This window comes from Neophocaena asiaeorientalis, unplaced genomic scaffold (genome assembly GCF_003031525.2).
Source record: "Neophocaena asiaeorientalis asiaeorientalis breed wild unplaced genomic scaffold, Neophocaena_asiaeorientalis_V1.1 scaffold603, whole genome shotgun sequence".
NCBI classification, from domain to species: domain Eukaryota; kingdom Metazoa; phylum Chordata; class Mammalia; order Artiodactyla; family Phocoenidae; genus Neophocaena; species Neophocaena asiaeorientalis.
Window position 1 is genome coordinate 2521634 of NW_020175662.1, and position 19870 is coordinate 2541503.

The window sequence follows — 19870 nt, forward strand, 5'->3', positions numbered from 1 at the left end:
TTCCTTTGGTCTTAGCAAGGGGGAAACAAAACAAAACAAAACATTACTTAAGTATAAACAAAAAAGAGTGAATTAAAATAATAACTGTCTTACATATAAATTGCTATGGGACAAGGACAGAAAAACAAGTTTTGGTTTAATGCATGAGAAAATGCTCTCACTTGTATTGATAGCTGATATATGAGCTGACTAATAACTCTGAATACTTTTAGTAAAATCAAGTTCACGTTGTTATTTTCAAATTTGTCAGAACACAAGGTGAGAGAGATAACAATTGTGTATCCTTCTTCCAAATAACTCTTAGATGCAAGGCAGGAAGTGGGGAACAAAATAGATTGCCTATTTTTTTCTTTTTTCTTCTTAGCAGGTGAAAGTAAAACAACTCGAACATAAAATGCACACAGCTGTATCTAAAAGAAAAATGCAAACACAACTTAACCATACTTTATTTGACTGCATCTTATTTAGACAGCTTGCACATTTCAAATCCCATTAAAACTCTCTCTCCAAAAGGATATGGGACAATAGAAGAAAATTATGCAGCAATATCCAGTCATCAAACAGCAGTCCAATATTTTGAGATACACATGATATTTTATAGATACTCAACTCATATCTGACGTCAATATAATTTATGGTTATATTTTTACAAACCTGAAAGCCCTATAACAATATAGCACTCATTTTAGTGATGTCATGGTGCACTGAAAAGTAACTCTGATGCACTACCAATTTGCTTTTATCTATGCTCCCGGAAAGTGATGAACTTTATGATTTTTAGACACCATAATAAATATACACATCCAGTCTTATACATGTCAGCCAATACCGTAACACAGGGCAAGGTAAAGTTAAAACATGTGACAAACAAACTTCTTTACATAGATTTGTCAAGCAAATGGGGAGGGTACTTTAGGGAAGAGGCAGAAAATATTAAAACCAATTTTTTAATAGTAATTTTTTTTTTTGCTGGCTTCAGCTTCAAAACTACTGTCTGGTTTATGATCTGTGGAATTCTCTAGTTTCATCCTAATGTAAGGGAAATTATAGTCAGCCCACACATTAAAATGGTAGTATACCCGTTAGCTTCTTCAATACTAACATATATAGCTTCATGGTAGCATGTATAAAAATGTTCAGCAGTAGCAGCTGCCAAACCAGTGTCAGTGGATAGTACAGTCAGTCTTAAAGAGGCAGCACCCCGTTAAAAGAAAGTTGCACCAATTTTGCTCAGTTTTAGCCAAGTGAACTCGCTCTATCAATTTTAAGTGGAGCTGTTTTAAGATTATATAAGAAAAATGAAAGCCCAATATCAAAATTTAAGTTAATGTTTGATGCTACTTCACCTGAAATGGAGACTTAATTTTGGTGCTGGGTTACCATGCTAGAGGATAAAATTTTAGTCCACTTAAGTAAACAATTTCTGCATACCCAATTAAAGACATAAGGTAGACACAGATATTCAACAAACACCAGCTAAACAATATGACAACCATTTGACTTTTCAGTCACACAGTTAAGTTTGTGTTTAAAACACCCAGTCAATTCAGCAAAATTTGGTCAATTCTGGGTGAGAAGGTCAATAGTGATGGTTTCATTGACAGTCTGCCAAAAAATTAATGGCTGAGCTAAAAATCTAGCATGTATTTACTTTAGAACTGTCCTCATTAGTGAGTCAAGCAAATGTACGTTCATCAACAATCATTACCTATGAACCAGCAAGTCAAATATAGTGGTGAGATAAAATTTGATAATGAAAGTACTGAACTATTTTATTAGTTCAATTCCCTCCATATTAAAAATAATAGAAGCATCATTATGATTGGTATTCCTCTAAGTGCTAGAGTCCAAATGAAGTCTGACCAAAAACGTACTCAAAATGGTCACCTGGAAAGCTGAGTATTGTGTGGTCTTCATATTTTTAATGTAACCAGTATTCTGCCCATTAAACTTTCAAGGCAATATAAAATGGAAAGAAAACGTTTTCTTTAAAAATAAGGAACTATAAATGATCCCATCAACAGGAAGATTTTATTTTCACCAAATTTATGTATCTTTATTTAAAAAATACTTGTCACCATGTTCACTTTCAAGACACTACACTGAGCAAGGAGCAGCTTTCCCTTAAAAAAAAACAAAAAAACAAAAAACAAAAAAACATAACAAAAAGGCAACAAACTTTCCTGAAAGGGGGCTTTTACCAACTGTTAATGGAGGTAGGGTTTTTAAAAATACAGTAATTATAGCCATAAAATAAAATTCAAACCAAATCCTAGAGCAGAAGTAAAGCATATCCAAATTAATGAAAAAACAATACATTCCTACAAAACATTTTTCACAGAGAATGAATCTTTTCTTTAATGGGCACCTCGGTTTTCCAGTCAAATAAATTATCCATCACAGGTCTCCTGACTCCACCGAAAGCAATCAACTTTAAGAGTAATTACATTACACAGACTGGCCAAAACACAGTAACTAATGAACGTGGTGACGGCTATTAAGAAAACCTATAGAACTCATTCCAAGAATTTTCCATTTCTCCCTTTTGTTTTTCTGGGAACTAATAAAGTGAAGCTCCCCCAAGAATTTGCACAAGTGAAAAGAAAAGAAAATCAGTTTAAAACAGATACAGTGCACCTTGGAATTTATTTTCAAGACCAAGAACCAAAAGCGAAGCATTTTAAGAAATGGAAGCAATGTGAATCCAAACCAAGTGGGAAAAAAGTTCCAACTACTTTGTAAAAGCTGTTCCTCACAGCTTAGTTAACAATTTTGATTAAATAAAATCATACCAATTTACATTAATTTTTCTACTCTTTTCCAAAAATTCCCTCACTCTCAAAAAAAAGTGCATCTAAAACCCAGCAATTCCCGGCTTCATCAACTTTTCTCATCCCTTTTGAGTCATTTCTCAAAGATTTTCCAAGTAGATTCAACTTCTTACTGTAAGAAAAGAAGGGACTTCTACAGTAAACCACTCTGTCACTCACCTGGAAAAAGTATCCAAATTATAAAAATCTGAAATAATTTATTACCAAATTTAGAATTTAAATAAAAACAAAAGTTTGCTTGCAAAGGCCTTAAAGGAAAGGAAAAGGTAGCATGCATTCAAAAACTATAGAGATGAAGACAAATATACTTATCTACACAGGCACTGGCAGACGCAATTTAATTGTTATCTTTACTCATTGTTAAGACACACCCAACCCTACATAACATTTTTTTTCATTCACTAATCACTGAGGTACCAATATTCAAGAATGGAAATTTAATATTGAAAAAATAAAACCTAAAATTGAAGCTTTTCCCCCACCCCCTCAGAAAACTATGGCAGGTTTCATGGGAAATGTTAGTATACTCAGAGAATTTTACAATCTACATTGGCTTTTTTAAGGAACAAAAATCATGTTCCACTTCCTGGTTCTGTGATAAAATTATCACTGTGTAAATAACAATGTCAGCAGATTTTGCAAATGAACAAACAAATCTTGGCTATCAACTGGCACATCTTGTTGGTACCAAAAGAACTCTTTAAGTTTAAAACAATCTCTTTTAATTCAGAACAAATGCGCCATGCCAAAGTGCAACAAATATTGTGCGACACTCAAATGAGACACTGACAGATAAGAGCTGCATGGAAATCACTAAATCCACCTGCAAAGCAATTCTGTACAAATTGCATTGCATGCAAAGGTCGATTCTGCATCGTTGGAAAGTTGTTCCTTGATGTCAGTTTCTCAACGCAGCCACAATTTAAGTCGCAGTGCATCAACTCCATTTAAATAGTATCTGAACAGCCTCTTATCTCGAACAAAACCAAGATTTTCATAAAGTTTCAAAGCAGACTTATTCGTTATTTCTGTTTCCAAAACAACCTTCAAAAAAAGAGAGAGAAAACTAAGTTATAATTTTATAATATTTGAAACTAATTTATAATTTCATAATTTGACAAATAACTTAAAAACAATAAGATCAAATATTTAAGAAAAAGAAACTACATTTAATTGTCTTAAAGTTGATGGTGAAAACAGTAAACATTAATGACATACAGGAAGAACCCAGAAAAACAGTCATCAGAATTATAAAAGTCATTCTCTCTCAGGGCAAGGGTGGGGTGGGAACACTGGGGACATTTTCTTTTCTACTGATTTTTGTGAAATGTTTGGATTTTCTGGCAATGAGAATATATGTTTTATACTAAAACAAAGATGAATTCGTTCCCTGTATAGTGTGACAAAAAAATGAAGAAAAAAATCAACAATCAAAGATTTAAGAAAATAAACCAGTACTTGAAACTATTCAGATTGACCTCCAACTCCTATATTTTCATTAATATGTCATCTTTTATCCTGGCGACAACTACCATATTTGTCTACAGTCAAGACCAGAGTCTGAAAACTATCGTCCTTAGACCAAATATGCCTACTGCCTGTTTTTGTAAATAAAGTTTTATTGAGACACAGCCATGTCCATTGGTCTGCATGATGTTTATTGCTGCTTTCTCAATACAAAAGCAGACCTGAGCAGTCGCACCAGAGACCTGTGGGCTGCAAAGCCTAAAATATTTACTATCAGGCTCTTTGTAGAGAAAGTTTGCCAAACCTAGATCAAAGGTACCAAAACTTTAGTGTACCTGGAGGGCTTATTAAAATAGATTGCTGCACCTCCCCTCCAGAGTTTCTGAGTAGGTTTGGGGTGGTGCCCAAGAATCTGCGTTTTTTAAAAATTGCCAGGTGATGTGGATTGCTGCTGGTAAGGGGACGACATTCTGAGAACTACATTCTGAGAATGTCTAGACACGATGGATATCAACATTTAACAGAGGTATTAACTTCTATCTGGATCTATTAAAATACTACTGAACCAGCGGCCCTGACAATGAAGAACTGATACTTTTGACTATTATGTGATGTTCTTCTACTTTACTTCTACCTTCCCCTACCAAAATATCCTCTATCCCATCTCCCAACTTTTACATACATAGCTCTATTTGCCTTTCTATTGATTCTCTACCTACCTCACTGAGAATCAACACAGTGAGTCACAGTTACTGTCGGGATGTTATAACCCCGAGGTGTTTGGAGTGGGAAAAAAGGGCAAAGTATAATTAAACAAAGGCCCAAGTAAAGCCTACGAGTCTCTTCCTGTTCTATCGCAAGCTATAAAAAAAAAATCTGACAAGAATTCAAGCAACAGATATAAATAATAGAGAAAAGACTGTACTTCAACTCATTGGATCCAAAAAACTCATGATCAACTCCTCTACAATTCCGCACATCAGTAACAAGATCTCCATCCCATCAATGCCTCAAACCTAAAACCTAAGAGTCATCTCTGTACTTCCTTCCTCTACACCCCGCTACATACATCCAAGCATTGAGTATTTCAATTTTCTCTCTTAAATCTCTCTTAAACTGATCCTCTCCTTTCTATCCCCATTGACAACATTCTAGTCTAAGCTGCCATCAACTTTTATTATAAATACAAGAACCTCCTAACCCAAAAGTCTCCCACTCTAGGTACAGTGATGCTCGTTAATTCCCTGCTTACAACCATTTATTGACTCTCTTTTGTCCTCAAGAAAACGTCCACAATCTAACAGTAATCTAAAGAGACCTAAAAGGTCCATCAAGATATGGCCTCTACCTACCTTGCTAATTGTGCTTTAGGTCTCCCCCAGTTACTCGCCACGATCAACACTAAACTTTCAGTTTCTGGAACCCACCATTATCTTTCCTACCTTAGACCTTTCACATAAGCTGTTTTCTCTGTCTGGAAGAACACTCTTCCCATCCTCCTCTTCTTGCTTTTGGCCTTAGCATGTCACTTCCAGACTGGGTAGAGTATCTCTTTCCCTTCATACTACCCCACAGCACTCGGCACTGCTCCTTGTTCAACTGTACTTTCATTCAATGTTTGATGAGCATGACATCTTTCCCAGCTGGTGAGCCCAACAAGGACAGGGATCATGGGTACCTTGTTCACAGCCATTTCCTCTGCACCTAACACACTGCTTGACACACAGAAGGCTCTTAAACATTTGTTAATTATATATGCCCTTAGTACCTTTCATTATATTACATACATTACATAAATAGGAAACAAACGAAAGTACTGCCAAGCTTTTAAATGACCAGAGTACTTAAACAGAAAGTATCATCTTACGGCAATTACCTATGCAAACAACTCATGAGAGCAAATCACACACTAATCCAAACTTTAAAAAGATCTAAAACCAAGTAATTAATAGTTCAAGATCAAGGGAAAATGTTCCTATAAAAGTTATACAGCAAGCAAACTGGTTCAAGATGAAAATAAAAAGTCAACAATTTCTCTCTGCTCTTAAAAAAATGGAATTTAATGTTCAGTGTATGCCATCCTCCAGTTTGGAACACCCCAGTCTGGTCAATGCAATTTACCAGTTTGGAACTATTCTCTTGAGTAATTCCTAGAATTCTGTTTTATGCCAGCACCTAATTACAGCTAAAATGTTAAATCAAAACAATATGAGAAGCAATAAAGCTGCAACAACTCAAAACTTAGAACTGATTTCACAGAAATAAAAAGGAGAGCGACAGTGTAAAAAAAATAATACTTTTTGAAGGCTTACTAAGTGCTACGTAAAGCATTTCACATGCATTATCTCATATTACATGCATATGTCATAATGTTATTTTCACAAGAACCCTATGAAACAGATATATCTCTAACTTACAAGTGAATGAAACTCAAGGCCACCAGTAGAACAAGAATAAACCAGACTCCAAATGTGAACTAGAGCTTAATAGTATCCACTCTTCTGTACCTGTGATTGCACCCCAAAGTAAAACAAAGCAGTGAATGGGAGATCTAACATAATGAAGGGGATCCAAGTCCATATTCATTAATATCCAGCAATCTAAAATATTCAAACACAGCTGAGGCTAACTATAGCTACATAAATATACACCTGACGTGTAAGTTACGAGTTGAATTCAGGTTTGTTGGCAGCCTAACGGATTAATAAAATAAGGCCCAATTTACAGAAAAACATTACACAAAGTGCTAACACCTTGGTTAAAATGAAAAGATTCTCTCAGCACACTCACATTCTCTAATCAAAGAGATCATGTATTATTTGACACAACAGAAAACGCCACAAAAGAAGTAACTACTTTTTAACACTTAATTACGAAATTCTTATAAACATACTAAAAGAGAATCTGGGTTTATACTGGAAACTCTATAAAATTATTCTTTTAGTTCACATCATGGGAATATTATATAGGAAGCCAAAGCATAATAAGGTTATTTTAATCCTAAAGAAACTTGGCTAAGTTGAATTCTACTTAACAGAAAATAAGGGTTACAGTGAAGTTCTATGGACTCTCTCAGGAACACACCATTGTCAGGACGAGCCAAACCATTACAGTTTAGAAAGCCTTTTTTAATATTATAGGCTAGGAGCTCCTGGAGGGACGGCAAGCACCATTTTATTGTCTGGCACCTCAAAGGCCTTACACCAACAATGCAGACTGAACAATTTTACTGCTCTTCATAACATCCCTTTAAGATCAGAATCACCATCACACTGCACAAAGAGACAGACTTTAAAAAGTTAAATGACTTTCCTATAATCACACAACTATATCGACAGAAGATGGATCTAGAACCCAGGCTTATCATATCCAGAACTTTAACTAGGCCAAACTACTCAACCAAAAATCCTTACAGTTTAAATAATTCCATTTTACTCTGTTCCTTACCTAGCTGCCCTGTCTCACAGCCAAACTATATGTTTCCAATGAAACTAAAAATGTTAAACATATAATTATTAAACACAAAAAGCTTAAAAGTCATCTTGTACATTACTATAAAATGTATGTTATTTTGTTAACATGTAACAGGTTTATTATTGGTTATTTAAATAAATTTCCCACTGTTGGTGGGAATGTAAATTGCTACAGACATTATGGAAAACAGTGTGACGGTTCCTCAAAATTAAAAATAGAACTATCATATGATCCAGCAATCACACTTCTGGGTATACAACCAAAGAAAGTAAAATCAGGACCTCAAAGAGGTCCCCATGTTCATTACAGCATTATCACAGTAGCCAAGATAAGGAAACAACCTAAATGTTCATCAACAAATGGATGGATAAAGTGGTGCGCGCTGCCAGTGTGACAACATGGGTGAACCTGGAGGGCATTACCCTAAGTGAAATGCATCAAACATAGAAAAACAAATACTGCGTGATCTCACTTATATACAGAAACTAAAACAGTCAAACTTAATAGAAGCCGAATGTAGAATGGTGGTTCCAAGGGGATGGGGATAGACGAAAATAGGAAGACGCTGGTCAACTAAAAATGTTTTAAGGTCACATACTGCACACTTAACCTCCATTAAGAAATTCTGATTCCAGTATATTTTCATCATTTATGAGTTAGTTCTGAGTATTAATATCGTAGTAACCATACCATAAATCTAAAAAAAATTTGAAATTTAAATTTCCAGAGGTGAACATTTCAGGGACATCTGCAGCTTAAAAAGTCCTGTTCATCATGCTGCTCCATTCATTCTAATTTATTTCCAAAAAAAGTACATAAAAGTAAATGGCCACCATGTGGGTTCATTATTTTAGGTACACATGAAAACTCAGTCATGTTATTTGTATATGTTTTTCTTATTGTCTCCCCTAATGTAAAACCCAAGCTCAAGAAGCTTCTCCTAGTAGCCACTAAATGTTTGGCAGCCAGACCACATAGAGGAGTAACCAAATTCAAGCTAGATTAGCAATATAGGTAATGCATTTCTTACTCATGAAGTAATGAATCCACCTGTTTCTTTTTCTGATGCTATAACTTTTTAGTCAGATCCAAATATACAGAAAATGGAAAAGATCTTTAGCTACGCTGTTTAAACATGTCTAATTCTGATATAAAAAGTTAGGAAAGTCATAGTAAGGCAAAATGAAAAGATCTATTAGACCAGAAGAATAATACCATTGTTACTTGGGCAAAAGCAAGATCTACATTTCAACTCTGTGAAATGTACAGATCTACATTTCAACTAACCTCGGTTTAATTCACTCTGAATTTATCTTAAAACAACAAGTGGCAACCAAAAGCAATATAAACATGACTCAAGGTCATAAATAAATTCTGCAAACGGAACAGAAAGTAAAAATTGACTGGATGTGTACAGTAAAGCTTCATAGAGATTTCCAAATGTATCTCTCTTAATAGGCTCATAGATTCAAAAATCTCTCTCTGTAAGATTGAAAAAACAGCAGCACGACCTAAGCAGTAGAAGATGTAATTTAAAACCCTTCACAAATGTCTTTCTGATAATGTCAAAATTTCTTAACACTTTAAAAGAAAGGAAGACTGACCTAACTTAATGAAAGTAACATCACATGTCAGTTATTTTATAATTTGGTCATTGTATTCTTGGATAATTATAATTTCCAAGTTTTCCTCAGAACAATGAATTATATACAAAACCATTTTTATATATAATTGCTTTTATCAAAGGGTACTTTAATAACTTGGTTAACACTGCAGATATATATTTTTTCAGATATATTTTTTTATGTACACACACACACAAAAAAAAGACGATTGCTGTTCTTAGAAGCTTAGAGAGAAAGACAAGTTAAAAACTAATTAGACTGGGAGATGGGGATTGACATATATACACTAATATGTATAAAATAGATAACTAATAAGAACCTGCTGTATAAAAAAATAACTAAAAAAAAAGAACTAAAAAACAATTTTTTAATGAAAAAAATAGACATATCGAAATTCAAAAGTCCACCCCCCCCAAAAAAAGAGGCATAGATAAGATACTGGAAACACAAAACTGATCATTCAACCAATATTTATGAACCATGTACTCTATCACAAATGCTGTACTAAGTACTAAGAATACAGCAGTAAACAAGAAAAGGTATCTCTGCTCTCAGTGGCTAAGGCACAGTCTCTGAACAAGTAAATTTAAGAATTTAAGCATAGTAAGTATTACAGAAAGGGAGGTAAAGAAAACCACAGACGGTGGTTTTCAAGGAAAACTTAAAAGGAGTTGTTGATATCTGAATTGGGTCTTAAAGACTGAGAAGCATTTTAATAAGCAGAGGAAGACCAAGAAGCTACTGGGTCTAGCAAATACAAAGTAGTTACACTGGAGTGGACGGGAAAGAAACCAAACCAAACAGGATGGGATGGTAATATAAGGAAGTAGAACCAACAAACACACTACCATCAAAAAGTAGAAGGGTAAAGAGGACAGAAGAGTTTGTTGCTTATATGGTTTAAAACTCAATGAAAGGGAAAGTGAAAGCCTAATAAAGAGTAAGCAAGAGTTCTGTCCCTTTTTACAGCAAATCCTTTATCTGAACAATATGGGGCACAGACAACCAATTTTTTTAAACCATGGAAGACTTCCCTAATCCAGAGGCAGAGCTATTCAAACTGCAAAAACCATCCACTTAAAACCATACAACAGAAATAAGTTCATGGAACTATACCCATTTCAGTCTACGATTGAGGAAAACTCATTGCTTGAAAAGTAAGAAAAATGAATCAGAATTTTAAGCCTACAATGAATAGTTCTACCATAAAATGTATCACTAATTTAGGCCTTAACCTTAAGACTATAACAATATAACCAAAATCTCATCATTCCTCAGAACTTTCAAAGAAAAACCAATACTATTTAAACATCTGATCAGTTAAGGTAAAGCATACTACCTGTCTCATAGGCAGTAACTAGGATAACTCAGAAAAGGCTTTCATAAGGGACATAATACTCCCTCCTTATAACATCCCTGCTCACTGGGAACCACACTACTCAGTAGAGGATCAAAACATGGTCTTATCATCCCAAAGATTTCTCCGAACTGTTAAGCAGCTTTTGTGAAGCCTGACTTCTATTCTTGGTGAGCTGTCTAAGCCAATATAGCCATGGTCCATATTGGACTTACACTGATGAAAAACTTTATATTCAATTTTATACTCAAATTTTAGTTACCAATGATGTAGATAATCAGGGTACCTTTTACTTTTTTTTACAGATAATCACTGTACCTTTTACATTTTGAAATTAAAAGCTGTGAATATGAGATCCTTTGCCATGTGTGAATTTTCTTATTCGGGGTAAAAAAATTAAATATCCGTAAATCCCAGGATATCTTCCCTGTGCTGCCCAATATGTCTGTAGGCCTTCTCATACAACCACAATTTAGTGTGATCTGTCAAACTACGAACTATGAATGTGGACAAGGAGCGTGAGAATACTCTGCTGTACATCTGTACTGACATGGAATCCTGTTCATGAGTTACTGTTAAGTGGCAAAAGCAGTTATAGCAGAATAACTGTGATTTCATTTGTATAAAAAATATGTGTAAACATCTGCATTCACATGTGCTTAGAAAATGGGAGGATGCAAACTGCAAGATTAATAGCAGCTGTAAGTGGAAAGAAAGATGAAGAGTTGAAAAGCGTGAAGATGGTAAAAGAAAGGACTTTGCACCCCAAATACACACAAATAATGACAGTTAGTGACTGTGAATAAATTTTGTGCCAAAAAAACCCCACTTAAAAAAAAAAAAAAAGTAACCAAAACAAGTTACTTATTGCAGTCTGAGAAAAAATTTACCTAATTTCAAGTATTTTGAGAACTCTCTAAGGCACATTTGCCCTCCAATAATAAAGACAAGTGTTAGCAGTAATGCTCATAAAATTACTAGCACAACTCTGGTCCTTCTTAGTCACCACAGTTATATTAAAGATATCTGTACTTCCCTAGTTTATACTTATCCCCTTCCACATTACATAATAGTAAATCTTAACATTCCCAACCATCACTATTATTTATGGAGCACCTACCGTATGTAAAGCACAGTGCTGCAGGATACAAAGATACTACCTGCCTTCAGGCCTTACAAACAATCTGAAGAGAGAAGACACTTTTATGCTAATTTACAGATAGATCTACATTTAAAAAGTGGTTGTCTTTCCCCCCTCCAGGCTTATTATTTAATGATGAGATTTTTTTTCAAATGTGAAATGTTCTTCTATGGGCTGACAGTTGGCACACAGGGAAAAAAAAAAAAAGTATTATTTAGAGAGAAACCAAGGCCAATACACAAGTAAATTACAATAAGGTTTATAATAAGAGCTACCTTAAATGATTTAACTGATAACAAATCAGAGTTCTGAATACCAGTTATTTACTAAAAATATCTAAAATTTTACCTTTACATTCTGACACAAATTTTAGCTCCCATTATCATCTTAAAATTTGTTCTAGGTCAAAGTTCATGTGTTTTTCAACGGAATGTAATTTTCAGCACAAGTTACATTTGTACAATAATAGCTTGCAATGAAATCTGCAGTACAATTTATTATGGGCTATTTATAAAAATACCCAGTAGAATACAGCCCAGGATAAAAGGTCTTAAACATTTAGGAAGACTTACCTCATCACAGTCTCCTTCAACCATAGCATATATAGCTTTCTTAACCAAGTTAGTACCTAGAATACAGAGCTGAGTATTAATGAAGTAAAAAATGTAATTAATTTTTTAAAGATACCTAAATTATAATATTCATAAGAAGCAAAGAAATGTCAAATGCTGGATTCTACCCTGAATGATACACAGATTATCTCAAATTAAGTGGGGGAAAAAATTTAGACTTAAAACTGAGAGCCCAATAGGACCTGTGCATAGCAACACAAGTTTCCTCTTGAAAGACCTATCTCCCGATATAGATCCTTTTCTCAGGTGTAAATGCTGTTTAATTCCAAGAAAAAAGGTAAGATATGGCCAGAGCAACCCAGGAACTTCTTCAGCTGGTAAGAACTCACTCCATGACCTTTGAGCCAATCTTGCCAAAGATCACACCAGAACTGCTGTGACCCAGAGTGGGCTCAAGACACTGTGTTAGTTTCCACAAACCTTATAGTAAGCCTGGGCATACCAAATGACGTCAGTGGTGTGTCTGTATCCTAGTTTAGGGTCAGATATACTTAGCACATTAAAGAGAAAACAAATACTAAATCTGATCTTAAGAGAAGAAATCCAAATTTTCTCTCTCAATTTTCAAACCATGAATACAAGCAAGCACACGTTACATGGGCCATACAAAATATGTCTGAGGGCCAGGATGCAATCTTCAAGGCACTGGTTTCTGTCCTCTGAAGTAGCCAGGCAATTTGCCTATCATTTTCCATGAGTCCTTACCAGCTCTTTTTAATACATCAAAGACTCAAACTTGGCTTGTATAACAAGCCCAATTCATTAAACATCTTAGTGGCAAGCTGTAACACTATAAGAAAAGTTGGCTGAACCTAATGTACTAAGTAAACCTATTCATAATGACTTCTCATGATGTCTCAGATTGTGTGAAGCAGTCTTAAACTGGACACTCATAGTTTAAAAAGAAAAAACTACAAGTGACAAAACTGCTAGTAATTAAATACTGGTACAGGCATCAAACTCTTTTTTCATGAATACTTACTTAGCTTCAGTACCTCTCAGAATGTGCCATGCTCAGACAAGCGCTTATCTACCTGATCCTCCATCTTGAACAAAGAGCCAGTAGGTCTTAGACACTATGACAGCTGTTCTTAACAGGCTTACATCACAGCCACTTGGGGAAATTTCAGCCCTACTTCTAACAGGACAAATAAGATTCTCAAGGGGAGGGGCTTAAGCATTTGTTTTTAAACCACCCAGATGATTCTAATGACCATTATAAACCATGAGTATAAGATTAACTGCAAAGGCCAGGAAAGGTAGCCCAGGAAAGAGATGAGTTTGGGAATAGTAGTAAGAAACAATTCTCCTTTTTCCTGGTCCTTCCCGAATTGCTAATATAATGTTTGATGACTAGTACTAAATAATGGTAACAATTTCTCCATAATTTTGCCTTGATTGAGGACCATTTAACCCAAGTACACACAGCTGCTTGAGTGCTGTGATCAAGCACCCTAATAATGCTATTAAAAACTGCAGAACTTAGTATAATGCAAAGCAGTTTGGATATGATCAAAAAAATGTCTGGAGATGAAAACTGATCACCTTCTAATTGTTAGAAAGATAATCTCTCAAATAATTAAACAGTAATAAAGGAAACAATTCATTTTTAAAACATTTTGAAAATATTTTGAAATAAAAGCAATCAATTTTCTTCCCTCAGCTTCATGCTCATTTCTACATACTATTTACATTTAAGTCTTCTGCTTCAAAAAAAAAAATGAAAATAACTTAGGCATTTTTTTGTGACATAATATTTTTCTTACCAATGCCATTTCTCCTGTATTTGGAATCCACGGCTAACATGGCTATATAACCTCTGCGGAACATCTTTTTGTGCATATCCAACTTGCAAACGATGGCACCTACACACTCCTCCCCTACCATGGCCTTAAAAATAAACAAACAGTTACAAAGAATACATTGCCATCAGGTATTGCATAATTACCCACAGAAACAGCAGCCAACCATTGGTCAGTGTTTCTGAGGGAGGAAGAAATAATGAGAATTCTAGCAAGAGAGCAGTCACAGAAGTGTCAGAAATCTAAATCCCAGAACTCCTTCAAATGTTCTAGTTTTAAAATCTTTCAACATTCTTTAGGACATGAATTTCTTAGGCTCATTATTAAAGCCTAGGGGAAAAAAAAAAGCAAATTTCCACATGGTAAACATTCAAGTACTTTATGAGGTGCTTATAATTAGTTGCAATAAAGAGCTACATGTTTAAGATCTGGGAAAGGGGAAACATGTGAAAATAATTTTTTTAAGAAAGGCTTTTCATTAGATATCACAAAATATTGTGAAACTTATCAACAGAGTACTATAAATTTAATTATAATAAAGTTTTAGTGAAAGACAGATATAAGACATAATATTTACACCTGAATAATAGTTAGATTTTGATCAGGGGAAAAAAATCTAAAAGAAAAAGGATTATTTTTAAGGTATTCCTTAGATCCTACCCAAGGGGTTTTTGTTATTGAATAACTACAAAAACTAGATATACGATGGTCTCATCTTTAGGGCTCTACTGACAGTGTGAGTCATTGCCATAAAGCTCACAGAATATCTAGATCTCAAAATCAAAGCTTCATATTAAAGCAAAAGCTGTAATTTTTACAGAGCTTTCTATTTTAATAAAAATGTACAGCCTTCCACACAAAGATTACTTATTAAATAAAAGCTAATCAGCCTTCATTTTCATTAAAATTTCCAGTATCACCATTGAAAATATGTTTTTCAAAAATTCCATCACCAACAAAAAGTTCTAGTAAATATTGTACTCTGGTAAATATAAATAGGGCAATAGTTCCAATTGTTTAATAATGTGTCAGACAGAAATACTTGTTTGCTGTAAAGAGCCCTCATAAAAAAAATATGAAAGCTTCAAATCATCTCTTAATAAAATTAACTTTTCAGAAACTATTTCAACAACAAAAACCAGGAATGGGTTAAAAAAAATCAATAAGCAAAGCCCAATTTACACTTAATACCTCTCTTATCTTGAATCTGTTATGACTTTTTTTAGTTCATCATTCTGTAAATTGATTAAAAAGCCTTTTTTTCAACTGTGGAGAAATCTTTAGGCAAGATAATTCTAATCCATTTCACGCAAGCCTAAACTAGGTCAGGAGGGATATTAATTTTATTTACTTATTTTAATTGAAGTATAGTTGATTTACTTTGAAGGGATATTAAATTCAACAATCCACACTAATTCATTTCTGTTTTATCAACACAATCCAAAATTATGTGGGGTCAATAAACCTCTAAAATTGTTATTTCCATTTTCATTCATGATAAATCAATCTGGTTCTTTCAAAATTCTTTTGAAAAGTAAAATTTCTTTCTGTATTAAGTCCTGAAGCATATACAAAAGTTGCCTGGTTGAACAGCATTTTCTGATTTGAACATAACTTATTTCAAATAGATGTGTGTGGTTGTGTGTGTGTGTGCATATATCAGAGATGAGAGGTACATTAAAAAATTTTTGACCTGACCTCATAAGCTAGGAGAAATGGAAATCTATACCAATCTATGATACAAAATTATAGGACAGCTACATTTCGCAGTTAGTAAACCATCCAAAAGGGGAAAAAATTAAAACCACTAGACACAATATATCTGGACAATACTTTCAAACTGGATAGGCATTTCAAACAAATCTTCTTTGTCCTCGGACCAAGAAAGTAATAAGCAAACAAAGCATTATATTAGTTCACTTAGACTAGATTGAGTTCTTACTAATCAAGAATCTATAGGAACAAAAATCAAGTTGTACACATCATTTAAAAATAAAAGCTCAATATATGATTCACTGCTATTAGTAAGATGTTTAGTGAGGAAGGCCAATTCTGTATTTTTTCCTGATAAATTGCTGATTTACAAGAATCACTGAACTGCATGTTAAGTTTTTACAAATAAAAGCTTCTGCACATAAATTTGGAACTCATGCTATTAAAATGTGTTCTTTTTTTCAAGGATGGGAACTGAAAAATTCCAGGCAAGATTAAAATTTAACTCTACAAGGCCAAATGCTTGTCAATCTATAAAACTTGAAAAATACAAGCTGTGTGAAATACGGATTCCCAAATTCCAGAATATCACAAATAGGAAAACAGAGGAATCTGGAAATTTAAATTTAGAACAAATAACAGAAGTACTATAGTATATCACTGGTAATAAGTTTAAGAAGTTCAAAAAGGCACCAACAACTGAAAATACCATGAACTCAAAAGAGACAGAGATAAATTATTTAAGTACAGAGTAAATGACAGTGCCTCCCATTTGTACAGTACCATACTTTCACATCTGTTACAATTATTAGGAAGAATCATTAGAAACTGTCACTTTTGTTAGTCAAATATGATCAAGTATTGGCGATTTTCTAAGGTTCAACCACATATATTCCATTTGATCCACTGCAGGTTACTCATGGAAACCAGGAACATTCTGAAGATTTCTAGTCTCTTAATATCGTTGTCTGCAAGGACAACTATTATTTGGTGAAGCATAACTTGGTGACACAAGGATCTTGGCTGAATGACTCAAGGGTATGTCATTTTTCAGCTTCTTAGTTGTTTCCATAATGACAGGCCAGGAGACCTGGGTTCTAGCTTTACATCTCTGGACCCTAAATATCTGGAGATGTGAACATTTTAAGTCACTCTGGTCTTTAATTTTTTTTCATTAAAAAAAAAAATTAAGCTGAACTAGATTATCTCTAGGATCCTTTATAGTTCTAAAATAAAATGAATTGAAATAAACATACATTTATATTTGTTTTAAATTAGTTCTCATGAGAAATTCAAAATTTTTAAACGCCAATATAAAGGCCCCAGTTCCAAATGGCCTCTGACTGTTTAACTATTGTTTTATGTTCAATACGTCTAGATCCATACTTGCATTAGTAAACCTTACAAGTCAACCACTTGCATATTATCACAATTTCTAGATATTGAGAGTTTAATGTTAAACAAACTGGCTATTAAAGGTTAAAGTTCATATTAGCTGTTGAATTGGGAGGAGTCTATGTAAAATCAAAGTAAAGTTTACTAATATTCAGTTTATCAGTTTAAAATGGCAGACAAGTTGAGAGAGGTGTAGGTAATACCAGAACTCAAAGGCTGACTAATCATCACACATACACAACTATTTTCTGGAATTAACAGAAATACATACACTATTTCAGTTTAAAATGTAACTAAATTGTATGCTTTTGTGAATTAACTTACAATTAAATCAATCTACAATCTTCAGCATTTATAACAGCATTTGATATGACATTTATAATAATGCTATGAAAACCACCTTCCCATATTCATTTGACACAGACGTGTCTTAGAACTTCTATTTTGATGCAATGGTTAGAATCCTGTAAGAGCAGTTTTGTAGAATATAAAATAGGTCCCAGTTTAAACAAACATACTAAACTGAAGTTTAGCAAAGTGAACGCAGAAAATAGCACAGCTACCATTATCAACAATACTGAGGTTATATTTTCAGATCACCACCAAGCTACAGAATCAAAAAGACAGATTTCTAAAGTATTGTCAAAGCATCTTACAGGGAATTAGTAAATGCAATTAAGTCAATTCTAAAACAACGAACAATGGTAGTGGCTTTTCCCTTCACATATCGTAAGGCACTCCTTAAAAGCATGTTGTCTTTCTTCAATAAAATTCAATGGAAACAACATGCTTGTGAGTACATGATATAAAGCACATACCTACCATCAATATTTAAGTGAAAGGTTTCATAGACTGAAATTGGTCAATATTATTGGGAAACTATTGGTACTACCAGTACTACGTAAGTCAAAAAAAAAAAAAAATTCAGCTTGTTTGGTTAAGCCAAGTCCTTTTTACTCATATATTAAGCAAAAAATTTCTGTCAACTACATCACACACAAGCCAGCAACAGTCCTAGAACTTAAGCATATCTATGACCAGCTTCTTTTAAAAAAAGAAAAAAAAAATTAGTTAACAATTTCACACTTAGTTTCCTACACTCCCAAAAAGGGTATTTTGTTCAAGTTTCTGGAGTCTTTCAGCCACCAGAAGTGTTAGTAGCGCCTTCTGCAACCATGCACCAGAAAGCAGGCTGGCTACAACTGCTAACTGCCCTGCTGAAGTAAAAGGAAACAATCTCCATAATTATGGAATACGCTTCTAAGATTTAATTCTCCAGTGTGGCCACAGCAAGTTTACTGACAATCATGTACACCAAAACATGTTTATGCATACACTCTTCCCTGATTATGGCTGTAATTGAGAGATTAATAAGGCCTGTATCCGAACAGAACCATGTTCAAATTAAATGACTGCAAAGTGCTTTGAGGATGAGGGAGGATAATTAAAGACGGTTAAACATGATTATAAGCTAATGTAAACAGGATACAAGACCCCCAACATGCATCACACAGGCTTATTGCATTTACATCAGTATCAAGTTAACCCGGATCATGAACCCTTACCTTCAAAGCAGTTTCATTAAATAATTAGAAGTGCATACACGCACTTTACATCACGTAACGTACTATGAAATGCAGGATACATCCACTGCCACTCCAGCCCTCACACTCCCTGCCCCGCACAGCCTGAATCTCTCTGCTGGGTTCACCCTATTTTCATTCCACCCACTTACCAAGAAGCACAGCTGTGGCCAGTTGTGGATAAAATATCTATAGGTATAAATGGAGTAGGGTTCAGACAGATCTTTGGTGATCAGTCTCATGATATCGGGCATTTGCAGCTCGGATTCATATCGGACATAACGTATAGTCCGATCCTCCCCAGGCTCAACCTCCCGGCCTGAAGGGCTTCTCAAACTGCAGCCGGCGGTCAGGGATGAAGACAGCAGCCGCACCTGCTCGTCTTCCTCCTCCTCCTGCTCCGGGCCCTCCGCCAGTCCATTGCGGGCCGCCGCTGCCTCTGCGGGGCTGGGGAGCGCAGTTCTTGCATTATTGGGGAGGCAGGGAGGGGGGCTCTCGCCCGAGTGTACCCCGGCTCCTTTTGTTGCAGTCGCTCTGGGGCCCCCGGCGGGGGTGGCCGTGACCGTGGCCGCCTCGGCCGCGCTCAAAACCTTGCTCTTGAGGGAGGCGGCCGTCCGGAGGTGCCGCAGTTCGGGGTTGATCAATCCGTTGAGCTGCAGCTGCTCCTGCGGCGTTTGGGGGCAGCGGAGGCACGGATGCCCCTTGGCCGCCGCCGTCGCCTCGCCGCCCGCCGGGCTCCCGCCGCCGCCGCCGCCGCCGGCTTCGTGCTCCTCGTCGTCCTCCTCGTCCTCGCTGCAGCAGGCGAGGGCGGCCCCCGCCGGGAAGGGACAGCGGGGCTCGGCCGCCGCCG

General features: G+C 35.3%; 1 protein-coding gene across 1 annotated transcript in view; it reads right to left on the minus strand.

Moving 5' to 3' along the window:
- Positions 1 to 407: 407 nt before the first annotated feature.
- Positions 408 to 19870, minus strand: part of NAA30 (N-alpha-acetyltransferase 30, NatC catalytic subunit) — a 22646-nt gene continuing 3183 nt past the window's right edge. Inside the window, exons 3-6 of the mRNA XM_024731503.1 lie at positions 19173 to 19869; positions 14294 to 14417; positions 12468 to 12523; positions 408 to 3875 (exon numbers count right to left, since the gene is read on the minus strand). Coding sequence (XP_024587271.1) covers positions 3738 to 3875; positions 12468 to 12523; positions 14294 to 14417; positions 19173 to 19869 — 1015 coding nt within the window. The 3' untranslated portion in view covers positions 408 to 3737. The remainder of the gene's footprint in view (positions 3876 to 12467; positions 12524 to 14293; positions 14418 to 19172; position 19870) is intronic.